Source organism: Rhynchophorus ferrugineus, unplaced genomic scaffold (genome assembly GCF_030347505.1).
Source record: "Rhynchophorus ferrugineus isolate W39M unplaced genomic scaffold, kcgeb_rfMv2 rfM2, whole genome shotgun sequence".
Classification (NCBI taxonomy): Eukaryota; Metazoa; Arthropoda; class Insecta; order Coleoptera; family Curculionidae; genus Rhynchophorus; species Rhynchophorus ferrugineus.
Window position 1 is genome coordinate 81057915 of NW_027472581.1, and position 19571 is coordinate 81077485.

Sequence of the window (19571 nt, forward strand, 5' to 3'; positions counted from 1 at the left end):
ATTGTATTCTGCACATTATAAAAAAAATAAATATTATTACCTATGGGCCTGTTCCATAGCCCAGACAGTGATAACTAATCTTCCACCAACCCGAAGAACGCGCGCCAGTTCCCTCAAGGCGCATACACGTCTATCCGTCGTCGCCAGATGATGCACCACCGATATGGAGAGGACAGCATCTAGCGAATTGTCGCGAAACGGTAAAGCCAAATTATCTAACTTAATAATCTGTAAATCGGTTTTGAATTAGAGACTGAGATGTCGTCCACAGATACGAGAATATCGGCTACTTACTTCGTTCTCGCTCTGTCTGGCCAGCTCACTCAGTTTTATCGACTTCTCGCCGCCCATATTGTAAATTGTCGAGTTTACTTTTAAATATTTTCCATTGCCACAGCCTAAAAATGAAATGCAATTAAAACATAAGAAAATGTATAGCTTATTATCTACTTATATAATTTATAGATTATCATGTGTAATCTAAATATGTCTGTGTTTTTGTTTCTACTTTTATATATAGGGTGGGGCAAAGGTCCCGCTACCATTGACGCAATTTCCGCTGAGTCGCAATAATAGAACGATTATTTTAAATAAATATTGTCACTATTTCAGCTCGTTCTTGTGGCGTATATTTATTCATAATAAAATTTGGACGTCTACCCAACACAATAGTTAAAGCAAAACTGAGCTAAACGTCATGTAACCAAGATGGAGAAGTCAAAATGGTAGCGGGAATTTTACCACACCTTAGTATCAAATCAAAATGGCAAAAGCCCGCTATTTGCCGCACCCTATCCGTATACTAGAGATATTTCTAATCTTTTGTGAATACTTCAAACACATTTTCTTCTAAAAGTCTTTCAAGGGATTTTGTTTTATGACTAAAATTGGTTAGCCTATAGATCCTGGCAAGTTTTCTTTTTAGTTAACTCAAAAATATTTTGATTAAGATCTAAAAGGATAATTAAGATAATTAAGACTTAATACGATTAGTTGTTTCATATGTATTTATGGGCGTAGATCAATGTCAGTTGATCTATTAACTTAATTTGACTTTTATTACTGAAATACTCTTATTGACAATTATTTTATATTACTATGACTAGTTAATAATAAACATGTGACGTCTAATAGCTTGTTGTAATTATGTTATAAATAAAGTATAAATAACAGTCAACATAATCCATAATTCGACCTAACAAACGAAGAACTTCACAATGATTTCTAAATCAAATGGATCTAACAATTATACAAAATTTCGCTTTAAAACATGATTTTTTCAAATTAATTACATCTTACATTCGATATACTTAGTACAATCTTAATTTTCACATTAGTGTATTACTACTATTTTGTTGTACTTACATTAATATACAAGCAAGACGTGTACGGGATTAATACATCAGTATGTATTTCCCAAATTGGAGCAAAACTAACCTACTTAAGCTAAAGTTAATATACATTATATAAGTGTATTACACTAAACTAGTTCGTGTGGTTTGGTTCGCTTCAATCTTCTGATTTCCTGCGTGTTATCCAATAGCTGTATTACTTCCATGTTGCTGTGATTTAGCAACCTTGTTTCATGTTTTAGGGCGAAATCTTGGATAACTTTGTGTATCCATTTGATTCCGAGGTCACGGTGCAGCTCTTCGTTAATTACATAGCGATAAGCATTGGTAATTAATCGTTGAACTTTGTTTTAGCTGCGTTGGATTACTAATTGATTTGATGTTTTAGTGCAACCCTATATTTGTACCCCATAGGTCCAAATAGGCTTTATGATTGAGAAGACGATGAAGAAGTTTTTGTCAATTCGCCGAAACGCAATATTAACTTGGACAGATTTGGAGCAATTAAGCAGCATTTTCCAGTCTCTAGTCCATTTGTAGATGTTGTTGACGCCTACTTGTACTTTTAAAACATGAAATAAGATTACTAAATCACAGCAACTTGAAAGCAACACAGCTAGTGGGTAATACGCAGGAAATTAGAAGATTGAAGCGAACCAAATCACACAAACTTGTATAGTGTATAAGTTATTAAGAATAAACTTTCGATTAAGTAATCTAATTTAATTTTAATTTAAGAAAAATAGCAATATCACATCCGTCTTGCTTGTTTATGTATAATGTATGTGATGTAATACAACCGGACAATAGTAATAAGTTAATTGGTAAAACAAGATTATTCTAAACAAATGTAACGTAAGCTGTAATAAATAGTAAGATTGAAACATCATTGAATCACCAATTTCGTAACTCTAAGTCTATTTCGTGTCCTTTTAATGAGATACCAAACCTGATGTAAGGAATCGGCCAGTCTCCATCTGGCATAAGCACTATGAATTGAACATCAACATGTTATTTTCAACATCAGAGATAACGCCGAGTATATTATACTCAAATGGTTAGTTTATTTGAACTATTGTCATTGAACTTGTGTTTATTACAACAGCATAATGCACGCAAAAGGTGTTTTCTTAAAGATTTATTAGTTTGACCAGCAATGCTGAATAAATTGGATTGAATATGTACTTTAGTTTAACAGTATTTTCGATCAATAAATTAAATCTCACTGTCACTTGGCCGTTTTGTTTCTATTTTACCACTTATGTTATAATTAATTATTATATTAACTAAGATAATTACAAGTAATTATTTAAAAATAATCAGTATCTAATTAACATTAAAAAGGTATTCTATATTTACTAATTGTTATAGAAAGGATCAACATCAACGTAACAAAATTATTAAGTATGTATAAAACAACATTTTTTTAATTAAATTAGAATTTTTTAAATTCTTAATATATTTAATAATTCTGTATAAGTTTTTCAAATGTAATTACTCACCTACGTCACATACTATCGAACCAGGCTCCAATTCAGACAAGAATTCTTTGATTTTTGGCCATGGTCTACTACGTGGGTTATCACAGTACTGTTCATAGACGTCACGAACATAGGTCTGTTCAAGAGCAACGCTGCGGGATACTTTATCATTGGTACCCATTGTACAAAACTCTCTGATTCTCTCTTAACAATCTGTAACTAAATAAACAAAACTATATATTATGAGTAAATAAAAAGACATTATAATTTATTACACTTTTAGTCATATAATGTTAGTCAATTGGTGCTTGGAGTTCATGAATTAACAGTAGAAAAGTTTGGGAAGGTTCAAATAAAGGAGGAAAATTACACAATACTGAAAATACAGATAGTGTTATTATTGCAGTCTCTTTGTTTATAATACATTTGAGACACAAGCTCATACATTTAGTAGAATCATCAAAAAATGTGATAAAACAAGTTGCCCAATCAATCAATAATCACTTAAACAACTGTTTAACATCTACATTGCAAGAACGATGTATTACAACAATTCCAGTTACTAGAGCTCACACAGTATATTCAGTACTCTTGGAACATTTTGATTATTTTTTCCGAAATCCTAAAGAGGTAGAAGAATGACTCAAAACTGACATACATCTTATTGTTATGGTGTATCGCTGTCTCCATAGACAACATTATAAAAAATATTTTGATTGAATCTAATTTATACAATTTTTTCTAAATAAATGCTTCATTCGCTTAAGAACAAATAGCGGCGTTTTAAAAGCATTCAGAGCAATAATGCTATAAAAAGTTCTTAAAAAATAGTATTACTATCTCAATGATTTGTAAACAACATCTTAAATATCGATTCGTTTAATTACTGTGTTGTTGGTTTTATATTAATGTATTATATTTTATATTTATATAGGTTCTTCTGTAAAATAAATTAATTTGATGACAATTTTTTAAAAGTTTCCTTTTTATCAACGAAGATTTATCTGGAATGGATCTACAGTTTAACCTGGGCTCCGAACCACGATCCTTGGCAATAAGCCTACCAACTGGCCAGTGACCAACTTAGAAATCATCCCACAGAACATAAGTCATCCGATCTTTCAACATAAATTTACGACCATGCCCCAGCAGGACTCGAACCCGCGACTATCGCAACAGTAGGAGGACCGTATTGTCGCCTTTACCACTGCGCCAACCAAGCCGGCTGCAAATTTATTAATACTTCTAATTGGTGAATTTAAAGATAAGACTGTATAGATTAATATATCGCATTTAATAAAATGTTAATATAGTGATTACAAGTAAGTTTGGAAGAGATTTTTACCTATTTTTCACTATCATTAGCTATAAATTTTCTTTATCTGGTATCTGGTACCCCTAAAAATACCCATATACATTTTCAGGATGATGTGACCGAGAATTATTATGTGCTTGCATTTGTTATGATCAGTGATATCTATTTCTAAAAATGCAAAGTACAAATTTAAACGATTGTTACGATAAAAACTTAATTAACCTAAGTGATAAATTTGATTAATGGTCTCGCTCTCTTTTCTCTTGTTGTCGACCCCTTATAACAGTACCACTTCCGCATCCATATGTCCTTTACCTAACCTAACATCCTTTCATACCGTCGACCACATGTATCATTTAGCATCGAAATAAACAAGTTTTCATTCAACCAGTGTTTTCAGTTCCTGTGCGAATTCCTTCCACAAAATAGTAGTGAGTATTCGGACAAACAATCGCATCGACAGGCACACATTCCGACCGACCATACGAACAATTCCTACAGTAATGTTTGTTAAAAATGTTTTTTTAATTGCCAAGAAACTGTTCCAAAAACAACCAACTCACACAATACACTACAATATACCAATTCGTATAGTTCATATCTCTTTTCTAATAATATTATTATCTTAAAATAGTGTTCATATTTGCTTTATTGTAATTATTTAAAAAAGAGTTTTAATATATGCGTTAAACCCGCTCGACTACTCCCTTTCCATTATAAATTTCCCCAAAATCAAGGCTGGATCAAATTTATACATGAAATATTAATCGGACGTCGCTAACCATAAATATCCCAATGATATTTTTCACTACAACGATGCAACAACAGCCGATCTAACAATGTGGGGAACTCGAACGGAACCAATTGAGTTGCCACCATATGTTCCATCCCCAATAATCAATAACACAAGACGCGGGTATTAAAAAGCGAACGACACTAATAAACAACAGAATTTCCAATGGTGGCGTAACATTTATCTCGTCTAAAGAGACACAGGAACGGTTTTCTAATAATAAATAAGGAACTTTTCTCTGCGAAGTTTTCTGCCGGGGGTGCTGGGGACATCACGAAAGCTCTCCCTCGGTCCCGTTCGCTGAGAAATATCGGGGTTCAGATGTTTATGGAAAAGTTGGTTTTTTATTGGAAGTGGCTGTTGTGGAGCTTCCGATGTCACTGGTCAAGGTGATATTAATTGTAAAGATGACTTTTATATATTTCCGCAATTACGTTTATAAGTTAAATGTACAACAGTGAAGTCAGTACTGACAGTAGAAAAGTAATGTTAGTACTAGAGCGTTAGTCGAATATGCACATGGATGTCGTAATGTCATGTACGTATGACAAATTGTTTATCTTTAAGATATGTGAAGTGTTTCCTTATATTTGTGTCGAATATTGTCATTCGCAAGAACCTTTCATTGAAACCGAACAAAATAGTCGTGAGTCATGAATTTTTAGGGTAAATATATATATATGGCTCAATGAATGGAGGTAAAACGAATTGAAACAATGGTGTTTAAATTATGACAATGGTGACCGTTATTTATTGAAGTTATACAAAAAAGTCGAAAATTCAAATTCGTAATAGGGATCGGCTCTGGGTTTACCTGATGACGAGGCTTGGACAGTCGATGGTGGCACGTCTAGACTGAACGGTAATCAGTAACTGAATGAATAAAAGACCTTCAATCATCTCCCAGATAAACGTCTCGGGGTTGCCAGATATTCGTTATCGTGTACCAATCGACACAGCTGGCCCGTGTTCAACATCTGGGATTATATTTCTGGGTATTTTGTAAACCGTTACTCCAAGTTATTCAAGCCAAGTATATCTTGGAATATAGCAGTGTTTGGCCACAATCTTCTAATTATAGTATCTAATTTCATCATTGAAAATGTCGAAATGTACATTCCCAGTGACGCGGCCAATTATGTGAATGGGAGGACCAAAGGAATACCTCGATATTTCCGGCCAAATCATAACGGAACCTTCCCCATGCTTGAGTGTATGAAGCAGGAAACCTGGATCGGACGCATCTTTTGGAGTTCTCCATACACAAACTAGGCCATTTACAGGAAACAATGTACTTTATGATTCACCGAATCATACCACATTCTTCCAATTATTAAGTATTCAGAGATTTCATAATTTACCACTTCTTTCGCAGCTTGGCGTTGGTTTCTCTTATAAGAAGCTGCATCCCTTCTATGTATATTATAATCGCGCCATAATGTTTTTGTTAAAACAGTGTTATTCTAATGATATTTTGCCATGTTTTGCATATTTTGTCATTACCTTGTTGCTCGTAAAACGTTAAACATGATCTGAAACAGATCGAAGGAGAAGACATATAATACACTGAAATACAATCTACAAGACTTGGCATGTAACTGAGCAATACATAAGCATCGAATTATTCACCCAGAAGTACTATTGCCAACACACAACAAGATGTATTATATTACACGGTGTTCATATTGTTTTCTCCATCCCTTGTATATATACTTCACAGGTTAATTATTTTTCTAGAAACTTGGTTTTTTGAATGCGAAACTAATTGTTCTCCAAATAGAACCGACTACAACGATATAATTTATCGAGATAATAACTGGTTACAATGTCTGGTGAATATGACAGGTGAATTTCATTTCCTTTCAAGCCGACCTGATAATTAATATAGTGATTAAGTCGATGAAACAGTTCTAAAACTATATTAGTAGATTCGAATCTCGTCTAGATACTTAATGATTGTGGTTTATATAAGGTAAGATTGTAATATCCTACAAGAAACAACCATCCCAGTCTCATCAGTAACAAAATTATGTAGAATCCCATATCTTCTGGGCTTGTCTCTAATTCGATACCTAGCTACTTGGTACAATTAATGCCGAAAACCATAATTTGGGATTCAGCCAGTACAAATTACAGTTTAAAATATTATGTATTTAAATAACATACTAAAACATTTACCATCACGCAAACAATTTTAGCAATTAGTTTCTTTGCATTAGATCGAATTATTTAACGATACTACGGTGTTTTCAAAAGACTACATTTAACAAATTAATCAACGCAGATAAATATTTTATTTCAAGTTGCAATATCTGAGAATTATGGAAGGGGCCAATACTACCTCCTCGTTTTATTCTGATATATTAACAAGTTGTTTAAGATGAGTTATGGAATTGTAACAAGCAAAGTTAGCCATATACACATAGATCTATTTTAAATAATAAAATGGTGAATTCTGATGAAAATTCCACAAAGAAACAAATAGTGAATACTGGTTGCACAAACTTATTAACAAGAAGCTCGGTGAATTGACAGAATATGATGCCAAGAATATTATTATCTCAGCTGGTTCTCTCAGCTATATATTTTTTGTGCTGTTAATACATTTCTACAAAGCTTAAGAATACGAGAAATTTTCAATATTTTCACCATGGAATCTATCCTCAAACTGAGTTCATCTATTGAAGAACGGTTGCAGGTAATCCATCAATTGATTATATTTCCTTTGAAATAATAGTTTATTTTTATTGTAAAGTAAAATAAAATATCATGCTTAACATACATATATTCCTAAGTCAGACCAAGAAATCGCCATTTAACAATTTTATCAAATCAAATTAATTCATCTTCTCAGACTGCTAAAGAAACTATCGCAAAATGTAATGAATTAAAGTACGAGTTGTTGCAACACTAAAGTAATTAAAGTTAATTAAAGTAATAAGCAAATTAAAGTAATAGGAAACAATAGTAACCCCGGAAACGTATTTTGATAATATTTCGGATTCTAACTTTAGCGATAACATCACAATAGAGCAGATCAAAATCAAATAACTAACTGGTTAATTTATCCTATTTGAACTTATGGGGTACAAATATGGGGTTTCACTAAAACATCCAACCAACTAGTAACAAGCGCTGCCAAAACAAAGTTCTTCGATTAATTTCCAATGGTTACCGCTACGTAACCAAAGAAAAACTGCACAATAATCTCGAAATTAAATGTATCTACGAAGTGATCCAAGATTTCACCTTAAAAGATTAGATAAGGTTACTAAATCACAGCAAAGTAGAAGCAACATAACTACTGGACAATGCGCAGTATATAAGAAATCGTATAGCACATTTAACGTAAAATAAAATAGAAAAAAATTCAACGATGTAATTCATAAATTAAACTCTCACCAATATACTGCAATTCAGGAAAATTGCAATGAGTAATAAAATATATTCCAATTTTAAACAATGAAATTCTATAATTTTTAACTATTATAATGACAAAATTTATCTACAAAAATATTACTACTTGAATTCTACAACAAAATGTTTGAATTTTGTAAATTATCAGGCTAAAATTATTTAGAATTAATTTGTTTGTTGTTTGCAGTTTTTGTTTTCTTTAAATTTATTTTCAACACTGTCATCGCTGTCACTTCATGCACTCAATCGATCGTTGAATGGTGATTTCGAAATAGAAACTGTAGATCTGGTATTTTTATAAAATACCAACAATAGAGTAAGTTCATGATTATTTGTTATTATCAACTAAAGTTATTACTAATTGCTTTATATTATACAGATATTCGTAAGATAACCAATTTACCAACTTGATTGAAGGAAAGAATCAAGATATGGGCTCACTACGCCCTAAACATCTTTTCATGGGGTCAATTTTTAAGGTTTTCGAATAAATAATACTCGCTAGAAATCACTGTCTAGGAGATTATTTGATAAGATTCATCGATTCTGCAAGATGTTTTCTAATGAATCATTGTTTCATTCACTGTCATCTATCAACAAATATTTTTTTACCTCTCCTATTAGTTAGTAAGTTTAACTAATAGTTAGTTTAACCTATGCGTTTCCCGTCAAGTTATATTATCAGTTTGTTTATTATGGTAAGTAAGAACCACCACAAGGACAACATTCAAGTCAACTATCAGAACTCCAACATCATCGACCATTTTAAGCCATTACTGCAGGGTACTTATTTTAAGTCAGCTGAAACTATTCAAGAAGAAATTCTATTCTAGATCTAAAAATAACTGCATAATAATGTCGAAATTAAATGTACCTACGAAGTAATCCAAGATTTCACCTTAAAAGATTAGATAAGGTTACTAAATCACAGCAACGTAGAAGCAACATAACTACTGGACAATGCGCAGTATATAAGAAATCGTATATCACATCTAACGTAAGATGAAATTTAAAAAATTCAACGATGTAATTCATAAATTAAACTCTCACCAATATACTGCAATTCAGGAAAATTACATTGAGTAATAAAATATATTCCAATTTTAAACAATGAAATCCTATAATTTTTAACTATTATAATGACAAAATTTATATACAAAAATATTACTACTTGAATTCTACAACAAAATGTTTGAATTTTGTAAATTATCAGACTAAAATTATTTAGAATTAATTTGTTTGTTGTTTGCAGTATTTGTTTTCTTTAAATTTATTTTCAACACTGTCACCGCTGTCACTTCATGCACTCAATCGATCGTTGAATGGTGATTTCGAAGTACAAACTGTAGATCTGGTATTTTTATAAAATACCAACAATAGAGTTAGTTCATGATTATTTGTTATTATCAATTAAAGTTATTACTAATTGCTTTATGTTATACAGATATTCGTAAGATAACCATTTTACCAACTTGATTGAAGGAAAGAATCAAGATGTGGGCTCACTATGCCCTAAACATCTTTTCATGGGGTCAATTCTTAAGGTTTTCGAATAAATAATACTCGCTAGAAATCACTGTCTAGGAGATTATTTATTCAGATTCATCGATTCTGCAAGATGTTTGCTAATGAATCATTGTTTCATTCACTGTCATCTATCATCAAATAGGACTCTTTACTTCATTTTATCAAAACATTATTTTTTTACCTCTCCTATTAGTTAGTAAGTTTAACTAATAGTTAGTTTAACCTATGCGTTTCCCGTCAAGTTATATTATCAGTTTGTTTATTAAGGTAAGTAAGAACCACCACAAGGATAACATTCAAGTCAACACAACAATAACAGTAACAGACAATATACGGCAATTCAGGAAAATTACATTGAGTAATAAAATATGTTCCAATTTTAAACAATGAAATCCTATAAATTATAACTAATATAATGACAAAATTTATCCACAAAAATATAACTACTTGAATTCTACGACAAAATGTTTGAATTTTGTAAATAATCGGACTAAAATTATTTAGAAGTCTATTCATCATTTCTAAAAAATTTTAGATATATAAATCCGCGAAAGTTTTTTTTATAACGCAGTTAGTTATAACTGTAGAATTAATACGACTGTTCCCATTGATAAAATATTTATAGAACCCCACGAGTTTAATCAATTAAAGCCCGCTAAAAGATTGAGGGAAATTTTAAAATATCCATCTTGTGAAGACCTTTAAAGCCTGCTTAAAATAGACCCTAGTATGGATTAAATCGAAATGGTCAGGACAATTTTGTGAATGAACGCCAGACGAGCGAGACGGACGATCGGACGGAGAGGGAGATAGGCGCCACACGATCAATAAGACATACTATGTCAAATATCAAAAAGATACTCCAGCTAAAAACCATATAAAAATACATTTTCTCCGTCGCGAGATTATTGGGAGCAAATGTTGTTTTGCTTCTTGTTCTTGTTCGAGACGTTGCTATTTATATCCCGCTTTAAACAATGATATAAAAATGCAAAACAAATCGACATGCTATATTTAGCTATTTACCGAATCTTTGGGAAAATATCAACATAAGTTTACATAATTTATAGATTTTTTGTTACATCTTACATTATATATGCTTGATAAAATCTTAAAAATTTATTTATTTCGTATAATTTATTACTATAGTTCTGTTTTACTCGTATTTGTATCAACACACAAGCCAAGACGTGTTCTGGATGAATACGTCAGTATGTAGCTCCTAAATTACAATCAAATTAGACCACTTTAACTAAGGTTAAAAGTAACACTTATACACTACACAACATTTGTGTGATTTGGTTCGCTTCAAGCCTATAGCCTAGTAGCTACTGCTTCTACATTTTTTTAAAATTTAGCAACCTTCTTTCATGCATTAATATTATATTTATAATTGACAGATAAATCAATCTCGTTGATCTTAGATCAAGTTGGGATTATCTTGTGACTGATCTATTCAGTTCTTCGATTTTTAGTTTGGTCTGTACTGCTTTTTGTCTAATGTGATGTTTCCAATTTAACCTACCATTGAGATAGATGTTAAGGAATTAAACCTCAATTGTTTTAATTTTCTCAATTAACATTAACACTACAGATTTCGAGCTATCAAACAGTATTTTCTAGTCCTTAGTCTATTTGTGGATCTTGCTGACTGTCACTTCTACTTCTTCTATAGCTTTAGATTGAGATATGTCTTTTGCTCTAATGACTTTGTCAACGGAAAATATCCCAAGTACTATTTCATGTGTTGTTGGAATATCAGCAATGTTAGGTAGACACAGAAGTGGTCCCAGAACACAATCCCACGCAACTATATTAGAATTATGCTTCAATGAATACCCATTCATAGGAAACTCTATATTATCTTATAGTTCCACGATAACAACTTGATCATCCTGTGGATTGGCCCAAATGCCGGTGTATTACCGTATACGTACGTCCAGATATATCGCAGGACTAATACAGTCCTTTTTTCTTTAAACTTATTTTCAACACTGTCACCACTGTTACTTCATGCACTCAATCGATTGTTAAATGGTGATTTCGAAATGCAAACTGTAGATCTGATATTTTTATAAGAAGTTTAACAGATTTTAGTAGTACCTTCTCAAACAATTTGTATATCGCAGAAAGAAGCGAGAGTATATATTACAGAGTTATAAGATGTTTTGTTTGTTTTTATATCAAGCCCGTATTAGGAGATATTTCTAATCACTTTTCAGGAATTTTTTAACAAATTAAGTTAAATCCTTACATTTTTTAAATTAATTGTGTATAATTTTTCCATTCCTCTTTTGATGTCTATAGAAGGCTACATGTAACAATTTTGCACTTTTTAGCTTTATCAGCAAGGCTGACTAAGACTGATGAGTAAGCTGGGTTTCCAATTCGAATTAGAATAGGATATCTTTCACAGATCTTGTAATAAATAAATAAATAAATATATATATATATATATATATATATATATATATATATATATATATATGTTCATAATTTTAATCAATTTTATCAACTTTTTCTCCAACTGGCGAGGAATAATCCACGAAAAAAATAATTTTCAGTAGCTTTTCAGTTAATTTATTAGTTAAGAGAATACAGTTTTCCATCATTTATGAAAAAATGGTTCTCTCTTGGTAAGAGTATATTCTGTTAATCCAATTTTGTAGAATCTGCAAATATATCTGTTATAAAAGTTTTATAGTAAATCAGTTTTGTTGAAAGGATATCCCATTGCTATATATAGGCTATATTAGTTTTATTATTAATAATTAAATTAAGTTGTTAAATTAAACTAATTGCTTTATATTATACAGTTATTCGTGTGGTATCCTTGTTTCAGGATTGAAAAAAGAATCAAGATGTGGGCTCGCCACGCCTTATCTCACGTTATCGCCGAATCATTTCATGGAATCAATTTTTAATGTTTTCGAATAAATAATACTCGCTGGAAAACACTGTTTATCAATGCATTGTTTTTTTTACCTCTCATAAGAAACAAGGCTAATAGTAAGCCTTTGTTATACATTTATATCACAAGATTTTTCAGCAATGACCCATGCGTTTCCCTTCAAGTTGTATCATCAGTTTATTTATTATGGTAAAACCCAACGCAAGGAAAATTAGACATTCAAGTCAACTATCAAAAGTCTAATATATCATCAACCATTTTACTCGTCATTTAGTCATTACTGAAACTGTTCAAAAAGAAATTCGTGTTAAGATCTGAAAATATATTCTTGGAAAAGCAATACAAAATTATTTCAAATGCTGAAAATTATATATAGAATGGAAGATGATAAAATATGTTTCAAATATCTGGGTTTTGTTGTTACCCTACGCTCTAGCATAAATGTCTCTTAATCCTAAAGCTACCTCTATATGAAATATAACACATATCTATTTATACACCTATTATATCATATGTGTATGTATCTCATTGCTTATCCGATATACGTCGTTAGTTCTTCATATTGTTTATTATGTTTATGTTTATCCAGAATAGGAAAATGGCATGTTATAACGCTATGTTTTCTATTATACAAATATAGATATAGGCACAATGGATTATCTTGTATCTTGTACTATTGCAGTTTCACAGTTTCCACATTTGCTAACGTTATTGTTATCCGAGCATACATTCCTAGAAGCATTGTAAATACGAGGTTATAACGCTATATAAATACGAGATTCGTTCAATAAGTTTTATAACCCATCATTTGATTTTTTTCTTTTATAGTCTCCTTTTATAGACCTCCTGCATTTTACAATTGGGTAAATCCAATAAAAAATAAATAGAACCGTTTAGAACGTTCAATAACACTTATGAAGTGATTGACAAAATTCACTAATAAAAGTAATTTAAAAAAATGTCTACCCAACATTTTTCTGAAGCAGGTAAGTTTAAAAGATCATATATATATATATATATATATATATATATATATATATATATATATATATATATATATATATATATATATATATGTATGTATATATATATATTAGAAATAAAAGAAAGTCTCTTTGAAGAATGGGATATAAAAACTCATCAGACCTAGTCTAGTAAATTGTTTTATTCTTCTGAGTTGTACTTTTATCTTTCAACTCAATTGATAAGACCCCTGAGTGATATACACCTGAATACCCTTATTGCAGAAGGATTAACTTTAAATGAGATACTCAAAGAAATTAATCACAATGAAGTCGAGACGTTTATTTTCCCTGATTATGAGGTGAAATTGACAGGTAGGAGACTAGGTTTTCTTTAGTTCATATAGAATCAAGGACCTCTAGGACACTGTGAATTCGAGAGTGGTAAAACGGGGAGTTAGTGGTAGTTCCATAAACTCTTGGCAAAATTTCTTCTAGTGACCTCTCTATTGTGGGCTCTATATTCATTCTATATTCATCGGATTTGGCCCTGTGGATCTTGTTTTTTATGATTATATTTTTTAAAATATGGAAGAAACGCTTTAAAAAGTTTAAAGGGGATTATATCAGAAAATAAAAAAATATACTTTATATGTTCTTTTTCTGTCTATCCCTAAGGCTATTATATAGATAAGTCGTAATAAAATAATCGAAAAACCCGATAATTCGCAATCCAAGATAACGATCGGGCAAAACGTTCTTTGACTTTTCGGATAAATATCTAAGACTCTTAGTCACATCGACCAGACGCCGTGACGGTGGAAAAAAGAAGAAAAACACCATCAGCGACTAAAATATCTGTTAAAATACCCGATCATTGCCAAATGGAATGCGGAAAAAATGACAAATGTTTTAACTTTTGCCAAATACGTAAACATACGAACTCACATTTTTGGCCCGTTGTAGATAGAATAGTATTAAATCATAGAACGGTTGATTAATATTGAGTTAGAACTTCTTTTGTTTTAATTTGGAATAGTCGCACTTCATGATAACATCATAAATTATGCTAGAATGCTGCTAACGTTTAAATGTTCATAAAAATTACGATTGAATTATTTTAATTTATGATAAATCTAAGATAAATTAATAAATAATAATATTTTAATAAACATTTTTGCGAATTAATAAGTAAAAAATGAACTTTGAATGAATGAAGCAAAGAGAGGCAATTTTAATATTGACCTCCACTTTATTATACTCCTAAGATTGAAAATAAATGACATGGAAAAATATCTGGATTATATGGTAGATATTATAAAATCTACCATTCAATGCTCTTCGCGCTAACATGTAATGAAGAACATCAAAAACTAAGCTGTTTGTTTTGGCAAAATGTGTATCGGAAAGTCATTACCGTTTTTTTTCTGAAGAAAACTACATAATTTTCAAGAAAATGGGAAAATGTATTTATTCAAAGTATTGGCTGTAAATCTTTTCCATCTTTCAGGCAATTTATGGATGCCATCCTAAAAAAATGGTTTGCCTTTTGAGCAAAACCATTGATCGAGCTATTTTCTAACTTCTTCGAAATTGGCGTAGTGCTGCTCAATAATTGCTTATCACATTAATGCGGAAAGTTGATGGTTGGACGGGGCAATGACTGGAGATTACGACAGGTAATAATATATCTCATATAAGTGATTTCAACGATTCTTTGACCGGTTTTGATATCTGAGATGGCGCGTTATCGTACTGTAAAATCACTTTACCATGTCTTCGAGCCCATTCTGGACGCTTTTCGTTCAATAAATAATTCAAATTGATCATCTGTTATCGGTAGAGATCACTATTAACTATTTCACCGGGACTCGACAGTTCTTAATACACCACGCTACTGTGGTCCCATCAAACATAGAACATGTGTTGCGATCAAAAGGATTCAGGTCGATCGTGCTTCGTCAGATGATAGCCATGATTTTTTACCCTTAGGGTCATCACCCGTCACTATTCGTTGTAGAAATGATTAAATTAAATTGTTAAATAGAAATTAAATAGTTAAATCCTTCATCTTCTTCCTTTATTAATATGTTGGAGGATGAAGGAAAGATCAAGATGTGAGTTTATTAAAATTAAAAAAATGTATATATTAAATATATAAATAATAAAATTATCTTATCGCGTTTCGCAAAAGGTACTCTTGGAAGGAATAAGAATAGTAAAGGTTAAGATTATTAGCTAGTTATTATTTCGGAGATTAATGTCAAAGCAAATTTCTAAATAAATTTTGCCTTTGCTTTGCAATTTTCAAAATAATACAAAAAGGTGGATTGCATCCTAACTCATAAAAATAATATTAACATACAGTAATACATATAATTGTTATTAGTATTTATACAACAAATATACAATTAAAGAGTTTAACAATTTCCTTTATATCATAAAAATTTTCAAATAATTTTTTCCACATAGATTATCTCAATAATAATGCATTCAAAGACAATTCAATAATAATCATCAAGAACTACTGCTTATCATTATTCTACCGGCTTAGAATGTACACTTATTTATTCGATTGTTGCCAATTACTTATGCAAATATCAATTCATCATCAAGACTTCTTTTATGTCACCTGAAGAAGTTTTCACGTTCGTAGTATATTGAAAAAAATTAAAAAGCATTTTGAGTAATGAAGTTTGTTTTGATATAATAATGAAATTACATTTCAAAGTTCTTCGTTACAAGACATATTAATAATGACAGCTATAAAACACCCTTTAACTTTTATAGTCCTGGTTTAGTACTCAATTAATCTCTTCTACTTGTTAAAATACATATAGAACTCAAAATAAAAACATCACAAAAACGAAAAATAAGCAAAAACTGATTGTAACACTTTTTGGATGCAAGTAAAAATTAGATTATATTTATAATAACTTAGAATCAAAAAATATTCGTGTTACTCTATTAACTAAGTAATTTACTATAATGTTTAACGATAATGACTTTAAATATACAAAAGTGTTATATAAAAAGAAATAGAGTAACATAAAATAACTCTATCTCTAAATATCAAAGTCTGGCGAAAAAGGGCCAACTCGGGTTTCTTAATTTTCATTAATATAAATGTCCGCAAAACAAATGAAAATAGCGTCTTTTAGCACCAAATAAATAAAGAAAAATTATCTACTTTAATTTCCCATACTAACAGCTTTTATAAATATATATTTTATAGTATATAAATAACTATGTGGTTAAAAAAAGTTATATTGTAGTAATTATATAATTCAAAAGAAAAATCATAAATCATTAAATATTCTGTAAATTAATAAAAATATTAAAATCATTTAAACTTCTTTATTCACGAAAATATTTTTAAATTTTTATATTTTAATAATTTTTTGTTTTGCTGTGAACTTAAAAGAAATATTTTCAATCATAAGCGGAATTAAATTTTATTTAGTAACAGCGTCGTTCTTATTATAATATAACTTATGTTAAAATGTTAATTTAGTCATTATTTGTTATTTTAAAGTAGAAAACGATTTGTGGAATTATAGATCGAACGAACAGATTGTCTTCCATCATAATGACTCATAGGAAAATATGGGGATATTTTATTATTCAGACAGTAAACTAAATAGTATTTCCATAAATATATTATGTCCGTGACAGAATAATCATCCTTCAATACAAAATATTATTAGTCAAATACACATACTATTTATTTATATGCCAATGGGTACTAATAAAAGAACATACATGTATAGCAGTAACAGCGAATTGTTTTCTTTTCTTTGGTTAATTTATATGGTGCAAATTCCATCAATGTTTTGTATTTAACACAAAACCAATTTATTAAAATATTGAACCAAAAATTTGGCCATGGATAAAAATGGTAAAGGATTTTTATATTTGAAAACTGTTTTGTCCTAACTAAGTGATGCAAAATTAATAGAAAGCATTTTTGTTGCCCTACAAATAATAACACTTATGAAAAACAATGGAATCGATGAAAATCTCCTTTATTATCTTTAGAGAAAGTAATTCATGAATTTTTAGGAAATCTTGAAGCTGAAAATACCAAGTTTTTAGTGAATAACTGAATATCTTTAAAAATACATTTCTTGCATTCCCAATTGCATTCTCCTCCCTAATCTTGGAATGATAAGTGACAAACAAGATGAACAGGATATAAAACAGACAGAATAGCGTTATCAAGGAAGATAAAATGCTAAAATGTTAGCAGATTACTGCTGCTTTATAATGAAAGAGGAGTCTATTGTTCACAAGTAGAGAAGTTAATATTTCATAATTTTTTAAAACACATGGCCCATTTTTTTTAAACCACATCAACCACATAAATTAATAATGTAAATAAATAAATATGATTAAAAATGTTCATACAGTTTTATGTATTATTAATTTAACATAACATTGAAATGGTACGTGTTACAAAAAAATCCATTTAAGCTTTGTGTTCAGAACCAAATTTCACCTAATAAATTTCTATACACAATTTTAATTAAAGGATATAACTTTATTTCTTAACAATATGTGTATCATAATACTACAAATTATGACAAAATCTTAATATGTTACAGCATGATATTATAGAACTAAATAAAGAAATATATCTGTGATTATAGATAGAGTGAATGGATTGTCTTCCACTACTATGACTCACGATCTATTAATAAAGGGATATTTTTATTTAGACAGTAAACTAAATGGTATTTTTAGTTTAGCCCAAATAGCACCAAGCTTTTTCCCCATGAACATGCCTTATTTTTGCAAAAGCAACTGGCAATTGATAACAACTGGAAAATTGGTTTTATATATGTTAATTTTTTAAACTTTTGAGGTATGCAAGTAAATATTTTATAGTAAATAGGTTACTATAAACGAAATTTCGTAAAATTCGTCTTATATAAGAATAAATGTGGCTTGTAGGTGTTGATTGTGTATGCAGTGATTTCACGGTTAACAATCAAGTGGGGAAGTGTCAAACTCGATATTTCAGACTCGTCGTTCGGTCTTGACGTCATCACACTCAATCAGTTGGTCCGTTAGATGATATTTGTGTATAAATACACTGTCTGTGTACACATTATGTAAGTTTGACGTTATATAATGTGTCACAAATCATCCTGAAAGAACGACGGCAGCGTCCGATCGGACATTCGATTGTTTCGCGGCTCTTTTGTCCCGCCAGGCGACTCGAAACAAAACCCCATCGACGTCGTTTTGTTTGCGGCCCGTTAATTGGTAATTGTTTTGCCATTTTTCGAACGGGCGGCGCATACCGACACCGAAACAAGCTCGAGGAAACAACCATGGACTACTTACCGTCGATCCGGGAATGGTGAAGGCGACGACGAAGTCCCGCTGCGATCCTGGACGTGGGGGGACGATGCACTGGGTCCGCGGGAGTCCTAGTTGGCCGTTGTGGTCGCACAAAATAACCGAACACGGACACTGTGGGTGTCTGGAATGGCGGGATGACGTGCCCGTTCCATGTCTGCCGCCAGACTGAGTGTGGAGGCGGTTTGACGTCATCGATGTGCGGAAAGGCGACGCGAAGACGCGACGGACACGTCGTGAGCGGCCGCCGAATTGGGACGAGGAAAGAACGCCATTCATGGATCCGTTTTGGACGAGTTTCTACGCGTTTACGGCACAGACGGTCATTCGAGAAAGGACGACGAAATTAGAACATCTCCATTCGATAACGAATACCGAAACTTGCATCTTTATCACCGACACTTTCTGCACGGGAAGGTTTTAATGCTTTTACGTGAAAACATTAAAGC

At 31.0% G+C, this 19571-nt stretch overlaps 1 protein-coding gene across 1 annotated transcript in view; it reads right to left on the minus strand.

Annotated features, from left to right (window-relative positions):
• The window catches only part of fid (class I SAM-dependent methyltransferase fire dancer), a 46796-nt gene extending 27561 nt beyond the window's left edge, over positions 1–19235 (minus strand). Inside the window, exons 1-4 of the mRNA XM_076396475.1 lie at positions 19108–19235; positions 2855–3052; positions 295–398; positions 41–228 (exon numbers count right to left, since the gene is read on the minus strand). Of these exons, the coding sequence (XP_076252590.1) occupies positions 41–228; positions 295–398; positions 2855–3014 (452 nt within the window). The 5' untranslated portion in view covers positions 3015–3052; positions 19108–19235. The remainder of the gene's footprint in view (positions 1–40; positions 229–294; positions 399–2854; positions 3053–19107) is intronic.
• Positions 19236–19571: the final 336 nt, after the last annotated feature.